Here is a 15,415-nt window from a genome sequence, read left to right as displayed (position 1 = left end):
CACGTAACCAATTAATAAAGAGAGAGAGAGAGAGAGATTTTGAGTCCAGACTCGGGTTCTGTCCGCCTTGACCGAGTTTTCGACCCACCTGTTTTTGGGTTTTTTAACCCATTTCTTGTACCTGTCCTAATCTAAACATACAAAATAAATTTCAAGAAAATAAAACAACAAGGGCTTATGCCCGTTACAAAATAAAATACAAAATATAACAAAAAGAAATAAAGAAGTCTTCTAATCCTCTTTTGGATTTCTTCGAACTTCGGGACCTGTTCGTCAATATCGCAGATTGATCGACTCGATGAAGGAAGTGAGTAGATCTTCCATGGCCCACGAAGATGCAAGGGCGAAATCCATAGGACTCGAACAAATTTCCCATACAAAACCGAAAGACAAGTGAGTAAAAATGGGCAAAGCTCCGCATGTATAGAAAAGCAACAAGAGATCTTAAGTTGACAAACCGAAGTCAAGGACTAACAGAAGACAAGAGAGTCAAAAGACTGAAGATATCCTCAACACCCACATGTTTAACAGATTTGAACCCAAGACGAAACAAGACGACCAGCAAGGTGATGAACAAACACCACATTATCGAGCTATGGGTCCTCAAAACAAAAATAAGATCAATACGACCAAATTGATTGTAGAGGCACCATGACGAAACAGGAGAAACAGAGAGAGGCGCAAACCGGTCGACGAAACAATCTATGACATGCAATTTGACTCGAATTTACACGAAACCAATAAATCAATCTTCTATATTCACCGCGAATAAACCATACACCCTCAACACTCGAACACTTAACAAGCATGACAAAAGAAAAGGAAATAAAAGAAGACCAGCATACTGATCTGCGACATCATACATAGCGATTTCAATTATTAACTCGAGAGAAACTCCATTCACAGCAAGAAATCATTACGTCGAAACAACACGAACGAGGAGTGTTCAGGAAGAGATGAACAGTACCTGTTTAGGGGCAGCAGAACTGGGACGACGAGCGAGAACAAGAAGGAGCAGCGAGTTTCACCGTCTCAGACGAAACACGAGCTGCGCGAACAGAGTCGAGACCCGCGATCGTTCGGAAGTTTCTTCCTCCAAATTTCACACGTATTTGTATAAGGTTCCTCAAAATCGCTAACAGTAGACGGAAGAGGGAGCAGAATCTTTCTTTTGAAAATTTTCCACCAAGAATTGGCTAACCAAAAATCTTTGCTCAATCGTCCAACCAAAGTAAAGGGAAGCCAAATCTTTTTGAGAAATTTCCCAACCCCCCCGGACCGCCCCCCATTCAGTCTAGGGTGGGGGTTTATATAGAAAACGCTAGGGCTTTAATCTGAGGTCGGTTTCGGCCTATTTTCGAGTTCGAAAATTTGAACTTCCTCCGGGTCAAACCCATTGCGTGCTGGCGAGGGCGACTGTGACGTCCTGCGTGTCGCAGACCTGCGTGACAGCGGCAGGAGTAGGTTTCTGCCATTCTGTCTCGTTCACGCAAAGGGGAAGGGAGAAGAGTGTGGGGAGAGAGACGCAGGGTTGTTGGGGGTTCTGTTTTTCTGCGTTTTTGCAGGCTGCGATGGGATGGGGAGAGAAAGGGAAAGGGAAAGGGAGGGAGGTCGCGTGAGGGAGAGACGCGTGAGGGAGACGAGAACGTGGGGAGATGAGGGAGAGAGAGAGAGAGCGGGGCTGGCTTGGGGATTTTTTTGCGTCTGTTTTCTGGGGAATTATCGTGGCTGCTAAACGCGTGAGTGAGAATGGGGAAGAAGAAGGGAAGGGGAAACGGGTCGGATCCGGGTCGGACGGGTTGGGTCGGGTAGGATGGGTTATGGTGAATTGGGTTGGGCTGGAGAATAAAAGAATTGGGTGTTGGGATTAATTTGTTGGGCTTGTTTTAAAATGTGTGTTGGGTTGGTATTTTAAAAGAAATAAAAGGGGATGTTGGACTGGGTTGAAGAGGATGGGCCGCCTGGGGGAATTGGGCCTTGAGTCTGTGGGCTGTTGGGAATATTGGGTGTAAGATATACATATATACATATACCTATATGTATATACATATATGTATATATGTACATATATTTTATTTGTGCAAGATTTAAAAACTAATTAACTTTAAATAATTTGAAAAACTCACGAAGCTCGATAATTAATTTATACCAACGCGGGTCAAAATTGGGTGTCAACAGATTATGTGTTATTAACTGTATATATGACCATCATAATATGGAAATTGTGTATATGACAGTATGTGTTATATTTGTTTTTAAAAAAATTGTGTAGTCTGTTTATATACAATATTTTATTATGTTTATATTTTTTTTTTGTATATATCTAGAAATTTGAATATTGCACAATCATTTTGGTATATATATTATATTTGTATATGTGTATATGCAATTTCGTGTTTTTTTTAAAAAATGATAATAATTAAACTGATTGTATAATATTCATTCGTCAACTGTATATGTGGTAAGTTTGAAATCTATTTGTACATTTGAGTGTATAATGTTTATATATACAATATTTTATTATGTTCATAATTTTTTTTTTGTATATATCAACGAATTTGTATAATGTACTATAATTTTGTACATGTATTATGCAGTGATTTTAACAAAAAAATTTATCCAAAATCAAATATTTGTATACAAATAGCTACTTTCTCAGACATTGTAGATGTTACCTTAATATACAACCCACTATGTACATAACTTTAGTAATTGGTAATACAACTAATATAATATACAAATAAGAACGGTCTCATAATACTTTGTATATATTACGTTAATGTATAACCCACTATATACATAACTTTAGTAATTTGTATATAAATTACACTACCTGATGATCCTGATGTTCTTCTGATTTGTCAATTTCAGATGAGGCAGATCCAATCTCCTCTAAATCACTGGTTATGGCTTTCCTCTTACTTCCTCCTCCAACAATTTTAATGCTGCTAGCTTTCGCATTATTAATAACTTTCTGAATTGCTATTGAGTCATTTTTTTTCTTGAATCTCAATTCTTCAATAGATTGTTCATCTTGAACTTGTTTAGACTTTGTCATAGACCCTACATTAATCCCAAAATCTTGAGTTAAACCCATTGAAAAAGAGGATGGATTCACCTGCAATGACATACCTCCCGTAATCCTCATAGATGAAGATGAATCATTCATTCTAATTTCTAAAAAAAAAAACTTACAATGTGATAAGAAAGAAAGATTTTAATATATATATATATATATATATATATGAAAAAACTAACTAGATAGAAGGAAAAGACAAAAAGGAAAAAAATGAATTCATGGGTTGATTTTGACGCTTACCAGCGAAAATTGAAAGCAAGACGAGAGGGACAACGTGAAATTTTTCCAAATTTGAAATTCAAAATAGGAGTGAAGGAGTGATTTTAGGAGAAAGATATGGAATGTGGATATTTTTCCAAATTTGAAATTCAAAATAGGAGTGGAGGAATGATTTTAGGAGAAAGATATGGAATGGGGATATGAGAGATAAATTATATTTTGTATAAATTTATATACAAAAGCATAAAAAGGTCTTTTACGGTTAGGTATACAATGAGGTGGTCGGTTCCATAAAGAATTGTATTAAATCTGTAAGATATATAATTTTATATAAACATAACAAATTGTATAAAAATAGTATAATGTATAATGCACGCATTATCATATACAAGTTACTCAATAATACACATTTGTTGATTTAAAAAGTACATAATAACTTGTATACAATTTGTACAATGTATAGTTCACGTCTTATCACATACAAATTGTTATAACTAATCGCAAGTCTTATGCAAATTATATAAACTTATATAAGTTATAAAGAATTTCTCAAATATACAAATTTATATAAGTTATAAATGTGCTCATTTGTATAAACGTTCTCATTTATATAATTTATTGACTTAAATTTCATAACGATTTATATAAAATTTGTAGAATACATAAATTTTTGTATAGACACAAAAGTTCTATAATGTATGATACAAGTCTTAGCATATACAAACTGCTAAAACTAATCACAAAATTTTCAATTATGCAATTTTATTCATTTAAAATACAGAACAAATTGTATAAAATTTATATAAGTTATAAAAAATTTCTCAAATATACAAATTTATATAAGTTATAAATGTACTAATTTGTATAAACAAATTCAAATTCATTGACTTAAATTTCATAACGATTTGTATAAAATCTGTAGAATACATAACTTTTTGTATAAACATAATGACTTGTTTAAAGTTAGTGTTATGTATAATACAAGTCTTAGCATGTACAAACTGCTATAACTAATCACAAATTTCTCAATTATGCAATTTTATTCATTTAAAATACATAACGAATTGTATAAAATTTATATAAGTTATAAAGAATTTCTCAAATATACAAATTTATATAAGTTATAAATGTACTCATTTGTATAAACAATTCAAATTTACTGACTTAAATTTCATAGCGATTTGTAAAAAATCTGTAAAATACATAATCTTTTGTATAAACATAATGACTTGTTTAAAATTAGTGTTATGTATAATACACGTCTTAGCATATACAAACTGCTATAACTAACTGCAAATTTCTCAATTATGTAATTTTATTCATTTAAAATACATAACGAATTGTATAAAATTTAAATAAGTTATAAAGAATTTCTCTAATATACGAATTTATATAAATTATAAACGTGCTCATTTGTATAAATAAATTTGTATAAACATTTTCATTTATGCAAATTTATTAACTTAAATTTCATAACGATTTGTATAAAAATGTTTAGAAGTTCAAACTGTATACCTATAGTACAAACTTATCACAATACCTAATTTGAGATAAATAAGTAAACCCACAATAAACTTAACAAACTCAAAGATTGAGTACATAACGATTAAGTACTCTGTGTTTTTGGAACAAGAAGGACACCTATTAAGTAATGGATTCTAATTAAACTTAATGACCTAAAATAATGATATTAATATTCTCCTTGATTATCAATTGATTAGTTACACAACTATTGAAACCGCATTTGTATAAACAATTTGAATGTCTAAAATATAAAAATAAAAATAATAGTAGCTATTCAAACTATAGCTATGATACATAAATAGCCAAACCATAGTTAAGGAGACCTATTAAATTTCCTATTATAGTCATTTATGAAATTTTCCCAATTAAAAATTAGTACTACAAACTAATGGCACACAATAAGTTTCATTAGCCCATTGTTAAGTATAGAAGTTGAGTATTTATAATTAAAATGAAAATAAAAAGGGACGGCCCATTAGCTCAGTTGGTTAGAGCGTCGTGCTAATAACGCGAAGCTCGCAGGTTCGAGACCTGCATGGGCCATCAATTTTGTTAATTTTTTCGTTAGGAGATATTGTCATAAATTTTGTTCACTTTTTTCGAAGTTGAACTCTGAAAATCAAAAAATTCCATCCCTCAGGCCTCATCTGTCTTTTATCCAGAGATATTTCCAAATTTATTGAATTAAGTCCATCTTGATAAAAGTTATTGAATTAGCATGAAACGACAATTAAGCTTTTGGATTTGCCCCTGCTTTTAAAGAATAACATATTTAACATAATAAGATTTAAAAAATATTTTTAATACGAAAAAGGGCCTAAAATACTCTTGAAGTATTACCCTACATTCACCTATTGACTTCAAAATATCCTTCTCACCCACCTATTGGTTCCAAAATGCCTTTGTCATCCACATTTGAGTTCAAAATTGACCACTTATTTAACGGTTTCAAATTTAAATTATTTAAATACTTTTTTAAATATGTGGCGCTCAACTATTTGTTATAATTTAATTTATTAGTATAATTTATAAATCAATCAATTACCCACACATTACTAATTAAACCCCACCAAATTAATAAACCCGTCACATTATTAATGCAAAAACAGGAACGCTACTGCCAATGAGTGTTTTTAAAATTTTGAGGCGAAAATATCTATACAAGTAAATTATCATACATTCAAGTGTCTAAATAAAAATTACCGATAAACTTAAGAGTCTGACTATGTTCATTTTAATTATTCTTTCGTCTCAACTATGTGATGTTACTTGATAGATAACTTTTTTTAAAAAAAATATAATATATTAAAGGTTTTAAAACAAATCATAAATATTTATAAAATTATATCAAAAAAAAGTGCATTAATTAATTTGGATGTACTACTTCTTTACCTTTAATCATAAATTTCGAATTCAAGTTTAAAAGAGAATCATATTGAAACTGTCCTCCTAAATAAGCGGCTCAACCTAAATTTGATTGGGGTTTTGATTCGAACTCGAATAATTTTGGATCATTTTCAGAAATCTATAATTTTGTCATGTTTTAGTAGTGTTTATGGTGATTTTAATATTATAATTGGTTTATTAGTTGGGTGGGGTTTAGTTAGTAATGAGTGGGTAGTTATTGGCTTATAAATTAAATTATAACCAATAGTTGAACGCTAAGTATTTTTAAAATATTTAAACAGTTTAATTTTAAAATAGTTAAATAAGTGGTCAATTTTGAACTCAATGGTGGATAACAAAGGCATTTTGGAGCCAATAGGTGGATGAAAAATGCATTTTGGAGTCAATAAGTGGATGAATGACAATTTTATACTATTTCCAATACTTCAAAGATATTTTAAGCCCTTTTTCATTTTTAATATGATGTTAACATTATATATATCATTAATTTAGTATCACATGATTCAAATAAATTTTATTTATATTCTTAAACTTAATGTACGTGCAAGGCATAAACTGATTCACATAGAGTTCAACGTTGGTTTATTAGTTAGGCATAAACTTAATTTTATTACAGTGAATATTTTTAATAATTTATTTACTAAAATAACACCTATTTTGTGACGATAGAAATATTCGCGAAGAAAGACTATGCATATAATTAAGAGCCAAATAAGGTTATGTATATTTGTAAGAAAGATTCCTACAGACAATACCTGTTATCTTGGAATTACAACTTCATAAGTGAAGTCTACCATGTGTTTACCAATATTTTGCCCTTTTCTATACAATAATAATAATAATTATAATAAAAACAAACATCCTCTTCTGAACCTAGAAATGCTCTTAATTAATTATTATTCCAATATTCAAAGCTCGAGCAACAAAATGTTATCTTTTAAATAATTCTGTCTTTCTTCAAGTAGCTTTTGATCAGCTTCGAAATATTAATTTTGTAACTTAGTATTTTTACTATATAGTTTTTTAATCAATAGAAGGGAAGTTTCATGTTATTAACTTTACACACATCTTATGGCACTAAGGTTCATACACTATATTCCAACAACACAAATACCTAAAACTTTCTTCCTATCAACATTTGGTCATCCTCATGCATCCATTTTGTCACTTTCTTTGTAAAGATAATTTTTGTAATAATCTTGAGAAGCACACTAAAACATGAACGTCCACTTTTTTATCTTCTCTCAATAAAAATCCACACCAATTTGGGGAACTTGGTGCCAAATTTTCTTAGAGATGTCATGGAAGTAGGTGGTTGCTACTAACAAGTATATTAATCATGACATAAATTATAATTAAAATTACACTAACACAAGTAATAGTATATACTCTCGCTGTCTCAATTTATAATTGAATACAATTTTTTTTCACCATAAAAAATCATTTTATCAAATATTAATTAATACACTTTATGCATTTCTTTGATTATGTATTATGTATAATTTCTCCAACAAACAAAAAAATTATATGCATTAGGTTCATATAGGGGCGACTCAAACCCTAAAGCCACCAAAGTAGACTTTAAACCCTGAAAATATATATTTATTGTTAGTATTATTTAAATTTTCTTTTAATAATTTATTGTCAATATTTTACTAATTTTATGCTTTTGAAATCTAATTTTATTATTTTTCTTAAAATAAAGTTGGTGTAGTTATAATTAGAACTTGTAGTCAATTAAAGTTTGTAATTTATTTCTACTTCTTAATTTGTCTAATTCATATCAATTTGAATTAAATCATATTTTAAAATAACTTTATAAGACTGTCTTCAATTGATTTTGATGTCGCTTACCCATTTCAAGCTAAAGTTAATTAGCTTATAAAATAATTAAGTTTCAAAAGTTCTTGTCTTTAACTTTGAATGTCTTCTAAAGCGTAACATTCACTATGGTCTAGAATTAATTTTATAATTAAATATAATATGAAACATATATAAGTAAAACTGATACTTTAACGAGTAAATTTTAGGTTTTTTTCTTTTTATTTATTAAGCAAACACAAAAATTGTATTTGTATGTTATAGCTATAGTTTACATAATTGCGCTCCATAACGAATTTTATGTTTGTTATGGCCATTAATCTGTATTTTCGGTATAATTATACATAAAAATCAATTGTATAAGTATATATTTGGAATCTGTATATAAATAAGAAACTAACTTGGTTGTATATAAGTTGTATATCATTTTTGTTGTGATATACAATTGTAAGTTGTAGCTTTATACTAACAAAAAATATACATTGTAATTTGTGTTTGTCTAAAGCGAGAAAGAGAAAAATAAAAAAGAATTGGTAGGAAAAGATCTGTATTTGATAATTATAAGTGTATAGGACAAAAACATATGTATTTGTATTAGTATATACAGTTTTCTCTCGCTCTATATAAACATAAATGTAGTTTATACATTTGTATTTGTATAAAGTGAGAGAGACGGGGAAAGTGGCAAGCGAGATCTCTGGGATAGAGGAGACAAATAATAAAGTGTTTTCTACGGATTAGAATTAAATAAAATTGTGGTAATATCATTTAATCTGAATTAATAATTTGTTATTTTATACAATTTTTTTCTACTTTAATTGGTATAGTCAATCAGATGAAGTCACAACTTTTTTTTTAAAAAAAAAATATTCTACTACTTCTATAATATAATATTTCTACGGTTTGTATTACAATTAATTTAATTGCTAAAAATTTTGAAACTATAATCAATATAATAACTTCTATAAGATATAAACATTTTTATTGATACATAACGTATAATAATTTACATATGTTTGTTTGTGTCTAACTAATTATTACAAGAAATATTATATTGACAATTGAAAATGATAATAATCAATTATTATATATTTTAGAATTTTATGAGACTATATACATAATTATTATAAATAAGCATAAGATTTCTTCTTCTTCTTCTTTTTAATTTGGCTTTAGATTTCTTATTCAACTGAGCCGCTCTTGAGGGTATGTTATTGACTTATTTGAAATAGTAAACATTGGAAAGAATACTCGTTTTGGAATTCACTATGATAATTAAAAACACACGTACTTCGTTGATCATGACATAAACTATGTCTAGATACTAAGAGATCGATATATTTTTCTAAAAAGATAGAAATAATAAAAGTGAAAATACTATCACTAGATTGAACCACGTAAATAGAAATAATGTAAGCATAATGATTTCATGTCCGTGTAGGTTAAAGATAGTTCTTGTAAAAATTACTAATAAAATCTAAAATGAAGAAAACATTTAGACATCTTACTCTTTTTTTAGTCTATTTAAAAATATGTCACTTTCTACATAAGTAATTTTTAACTTCATCATTTTACCTTATATATATATTATATTTAAGACTATAAAACTTAAGAACATTCTGTTTCATTACGAGCATTTTTTAGTTACGTATGTAATATAAGATTCAAAACTCTTCTTACTTTTTTAAATTCTAAGCGCAGTAATGAAAGTAAAGTTCATAAAATTAAATACTAGAGTAGTAATATTAACTTAGTAAATAGTACATAGAGATTCTCAACAAAATGCATTAACCTTAGAAACAAGTACCTCAAGATCTCACTTAGAATCATCATGTCACATTCATAGAGTCAGATCTAGAGTACTTGCCCCTCTTCTTGCATCTTCAATTATAGCATAATTAACATCTTCTTTCAATCTTGAAGGAGATCTTTGTGAGGACAATGATAATGTTAAAGTACTCCCATCATCATCGTCGTCGTCGTTGTCATGGCTGTTGTGTTTTTGCTTTACTCCTAGGGATAAATTCAGGTCAATTAGGTCACAATCCATAGCCTTCCTTTTCAAAGGAGTACTCAATATTCTTGCTTGAGATTTTTCAGCTATCTGGAATAATGGAGTGAGCTTATCAATAGGGTTGCTGCCAAAGATCCTCTCATTGAGTGTAGTGTACAATCCTATTCTAGCCTTGTCAATTGTGCTTTGTCCCATTATGGAGCTATGCATCAAGTCATGATCTTGACAATTCATAGAAGAAACATCTCCATATCTAGGGAAAAGAGTAATAAACTAATTAAGAATCTCTCGTTGAGACGGATTTAAATAGAGCAACATGAATAGTAAAGTTTCATATAACCAATTCAGATTTCTCTAAATAGTCATCCTCTGCAACAAAATTTCACTATAATAATCATATGTTTTATGTGGAATTGATTTTTTTTTCATGTTATGTCATGTTGTACGTTCTTTATAACAATATCATCCGTAGCAATCAAAAAGTTATCAGACAAATGATGTTATAGAAAGGTTTGATTGTAATTGAGGCGTAATTCTTATGGATTTGAATATAATAAATTGACATACCTAAAAGTGGGATTGAACCTTTGCTTGAAGCTTGAGAGCATAGGCAGTTGGCTCAAGTTGTAGATGTATGAATCTCCACCTTCCATACAAAGCTTGTGATGATTTGTAATCCCTAAAAGATTTATAAAGGACTAGAAATTAGCAAGATTTACTATATTAAAACCCTAAACTTGTAATTTAAAAGATAAACAACATATATACCTTGAGATGGATCATCAATCTTCTTGCTTCTATACATCTATGTAAACAAGAAATTAGAAAACAAAAAAAAATTAGAAAAAGGTATAGTAGTTTATATGAAGCTAATTATATTTCATAATTATATGGATCAAGAAAACAATCAGATAATTGTTTTTTTCTTAAATTAATCACCTGCAAATGGCTCTTGACATGAGCAATGTTGAGTCCTTTTATGTTCATCAATTGAAGAACTAATTTTGGTGTTGCTCCTGTACCCAAAAAAAAAGAAAGAAGATAAAATCATAAACATTTAATTAATTAACAAGGTGAATTACCCTAATTAGGAGATTTAGATCAATTACAAACTCCAAATTAAAAGCAAACTTTTGTCCTTTCAATTACAATCAAGAAGGTTCTAGAAACTCACGATCATGTCCACCAAGTCTTTCCACAGCATGAACAAAACGACGATGAAGATCAGGTGTCCATCGGAGTCTAACCATCTTAGATCGAACATAAGGCCTCACAGAGAACTTCTTTTCACTCTCTTCTATAGTACTGATGCTTGAGCTTCCTCCGTCCTTATGCAATTTGGTTGAGGTGACGTTCTCGTCCTCTTCCTCATTTTGGTTAGAATTAGGGCTTGTCTTTGAAAATTCAGTGTCACCACTATCCTCCATCATACTTGCTAATAGCTTCTCCTAATGTAAAAAAAAAGGGAGAAGAAATAGACTTTTGAGCATACTTGTACTTATTCTTCTTTCTATTTGAGGAGAAGTGTACTATACAAGGGAAATATTCTAAGTAGAACAAATGGAAAAATCAACCATATAGACTTTACCTAGAAGTTGGATCAAGACTCTTCTCTCTCTCTCCAATTATTTATCTAACTTTCCATGCATATATATATAAATATATGTATGTTTGTATGTGAATATAGTAAATTCAACCATTCATGCATGCTTTCATGGATGATGTAATAAGGGCACCACAAATCTTGACACAAAATGAAAAAATAAAGGAAGAAAAAGATATCTTATATCTCTTAATTTATGTGAAGGTATTTGTCTGAGCACATATTTGAAGCATCAGAAGAAAAAAATGATTTTAGTCATAAATATTTGTGTGAATATAAATTAACTACTATTTTATGAAAGTTAAATTGAGTTATCTAAAGTTAAATTGTTAATAAAATATAAAAATTATGGTTTTATCTTAGACTGATTTAAAAATATTGTTACATAAGTTTGAGACACAGAAGAGTATATTAAACTCATGTGAGACCAGCTCTTCTTTGTACTTCCGTGGAAAATCAAAATCATATTGATGGTTTGTTTGATATGGTCTAAAATGTCTTCCTTAAATCATTTTTTTAATTATGTGGTTGCTTTAAATTATTGAATTTTTTTCCACCAATTGAATATTTTAATTTGCGTGAATAAGTCTTCTTTTTATGACTATTTTGACTCTTACGAGTAACTCCACAATACTTCTTTAAGTCGACATACAAAATATTATTGTAAATTCACAATTATAAGATTGAAAGTAAAGAATATTTATCATTTCAGAATTTCATATATGTTATTATAAAAATATTTTTTAATACCATGTTATAACACGAATTTAACTCATTGATAATATATATTGATTGAAATAAGATTGAAAGTAAAGAATATTTATCATTCAGAATTTTATATATATTATTATAAAAATATTTTTTAATACCATATTATAACACGAATTTAACTCATTGATAATATATATTGCTACTATTACATATAAATACTGAACAAAGTAAACTTAGGAAGTTTAATGAATGGACGGTTTAACATCGTTGAAAACATAAGCTTTTGAGATAATGCATAAGTACCCCTTCAACCTATGTCCGAAATTTCAGAGATACATTTTTACTATATTAAGGTCCTATTACCTCCCTAAACTTATTTTAATAATAATTTTCTATCCCTTTTGGGCCTACGTGGCACTATCTTATGGGTCCAAAGCTGATTGACTTTTTTTAAGTTAGTGCCACGTAGATCGAAAAAAAGAAAAAATTATTTATAAAATAAATTCAGTAAGGTAATAGGACTTTAATATAGTATAAGTGTGTCTATATAATTTCAAGCATAGATTGAGGGAGTACTTTTACGTTTTCCCTAAACTTTTCACCAATTTGAGAGAAACAATGCTTGCAAAGGCCAAGCAAACATTCAAATATAACATTATTTATTGATGGAGTCCAATTAATTTCAAAATAAATCTTGGTTACTCTTGTTACTTTATTTTTATTTTATAGATATTTAAAAAAAAACACAAGTCATGGGACCACTCTATTTAAGATTGGAATTTGTCAATTTTTATGTCACATCATTCTCAAAAGATTCCAACATAAAAATTGCAACTTATATATATATATATATTATTTTTTTTTTGTAAAACCAAAAAATAAAATTATTCCTTCTTTTCCAAAAATAATTCCCCCTTTCACATTGTTAGGTAGGAAATTATCGTGTGTAATTAACCAACCGGCCCCATCCAATTTAATTTTAATTCTTCAGCAATTTAATACGTAGTAGTTCTAGATCTAGTCCAAGATAAACTGCGATAAGAGATTTATTAGGTCATTAAATTTGAATATGGCAAAGTAATTTGTACGTAACAATCAAATGTGGTTCAGTCTTATTGTAGGATACATATATATCGAAAGTGGACAGATCAAAATATATGAATAACATTTTAAATTTGTCAGAATATTTTATTTAAATATTTAAATTTTAGCATATTTCAATTGAGTACCTGAACACATGATAAAATTTTTCTATTAGGCACTTTCAACTCAAATTTTAGACATTTTAATTTTGCCCCTCGACTTAGAAGACACTTTACTCCTTTAAATCAGTGATGTATGTTCGTCATTTATTATACAAATTAGTTAATTAACTACTTCAAATATATCACTTGTTATAATTAGCTATTAATCGCAACAAATCGTAAAAGCACATGTCTATTCCTACTGAGGTTGATCGAGAATCGTATATAACTAATATGGTGTAAAATTTTAATATATATAATACATATAACTCCAATTCTTTTTCTTTAAAGGGTTAATAGTTTAGGGAGTCAAATATATATAAATACTTTTCTAACAAAAAGTTTCAAATATTAGTCAAACACTAGCATGTCAAATAAATAAGACATTAATAAGACGTAATCCCTAAATTAATAATTATGTTTTTAAACTTTTTGGAAGAATGAAGATTATTTGAAAGGCAACTTTACTAATATGACAAATGGAAAGTATATATAGTGTTTTTTTATTTCATTTTATTTTTTGGTTTGATTAAGCGGATCAGCGTAAGTAAAAAGTTTAATTTTTATATATTGATAAAAGCGTAAAACATATTTGCACAATTAAATTATTTATGATTTTAGCTTATATAAACATATATCACTATTCAATATTTTTATCAATGAAAATAGTCTCTTTTTCTTCGAATAAATAGTTTTTGAAAATTATATATTTTGTGTAATCTTTAAACTCTTAGTCATGTGATCACACATTAGCAATGACTGTAATCCTAGGCAACGATATTCGATACAATAATTTAATATCGGATTAAAATCGATTTTAAAATAATTACTTGTTTTGTCATACCGTTTGTTTACTATTTTTTCTTTTATTCTTTTTCAATATTAATATTGTTTTATTTTTCTATATGATGCCTTGGTGTATTTGACTATAAATGTATTAAAGAATGGAAAATTAATTTGTTGTTTGCAGCTTGCATTGCGACGGGAATCACGGGCTGTGTCCCTAACCTACCTTTGCTTAGCTGCTTCCACTACATATAATATAGCTATATATAATTAGATTACCATGAATTTATATCGGTGATTCACAAGATGAATAATCTCTTAAAAAGAGTTACGTTATTTATATTAATTTATATGATATAAGTAACTAGCTAAAGAGTGTTAAATAGGCGGATATGATTGAATTTGAATAGGTTAAAATTAGCAGAGTTAATAAGTGAATTATATATTATCTTTTTTTAATCTATTAATAAAATAAGATAAACAACAGTAATAAATAAGCGAATGAGCAAGTGAAAAAAAAAACGTAAAATTTCGCGTTAGCATTCCTATAAAAAGAATAAGAAAATTATATTTTTATGGAGTTGTTTTATTACCACTCCAAATTATACTCATATTTAATAACCTCAAAGATTCAAAAGAGCAAGACAAATAACATTCTATTAACATGTTAAATTACTCCTATATGATAATGTGGATAATTAATTTACATTGTGAGCTGTGAGCAGTAGCAGTTAAATCCATTATCCTTCATTTTTCATTTTTTGAGTCAATTTGCTTGATCTGAAGTTAAATTAATTAGATAGCTATAATACTTGAAATTTCAAACTTTAAAAATTATACGAAATACTATAATTCGTAATTCTTCTCATATTATTATAATTTAAAAAATACATTTTGAAATATTAATTAAAATTCATACAGTTTAATTTAACTTTGAAGAAGCGAAACATGATCAATAAAAATCAACAAAGAGAGTATATAATCTAAGTATTCGAGGTCTAAATGGC

The 15,415-nt window shown here is 28.4% G+C and overlaps 1 protein-coding gene and 1 non-coding gene across 3 annotated transcripts; one reads left to right on the top strand and one right to left on the bottom strand.

The window, feature by feature from the left end:
* The first annotated feature begins 5,291 nt into the window (after positions 1–5,291).
* Positions 5,292–5,365, top strand: TRNAI-AAU (transfer RNA isoleucine (anticodon AAU)). The gene has a single exon. It is a non-coding gene; the product is annotated as a tRNA-Ile (tRNA).
* A 4,389-nt stretch (positions 5,366–9,754) lies between these two features.
* LOC101244920 (uncharacterized) lies at positions 9,755–11,865 on the bottom strand. 2 transcript variants are annotated; one of them, XM_069290315.1, is made up of 6 exons: positions 11,653–11,865; positions 11,239–11,512; positions 11,004–11,080; positions 10,833–10,869; positions 10,632–10,743; positions 9,755–10,317 (listed from the first exon to the last, which is right to left on the bottom strand). In XM_069290315.1, exons 2-6 carry the CDS (start codon positions 11,492–11,494, stop codon positions 9,891–9,893), a joined length of 909 nt encoding a protein of 302 aa, XP_069146416.1. In that variant the 5' UTR covers positions 11,495–11,512; positions 11,653–11,865; the 3' UTR covers positions 9,755–9,890. The 2 variants fall into 2 exon arrangements, with proteins under 2 accessions (XP_069146416.1, XP_004249715.1); XM_004249667.5 differs by lacking the exon at positions 11,653–11,865 and having other exon boundaries at positions 11,239–11,622.
* Positions 11,866–15,415: the final 3,550 nt, after the last annotated feature.

The sequence above is a fragment of the Solanum lycopersicum genome, chromosome 10 (genome assembly GCF_036512215.1).
Source record: "Solanum lycopersicum chromosome 10, SLM_r2.1".
Classification (NCBI taxonomy): domain Eukaryota; kingdom Viridiplantae; phylum Streptophyta; class Magnoliopsida; order Solanales; family Solanaceae; genus Solanum; species Solanum lycopersicum.
The sequence above is the reverse complement of the archived record's forward strand: the minus strand, read 5'-3'. Positions and strand labels throughout refer to the sequence as shown.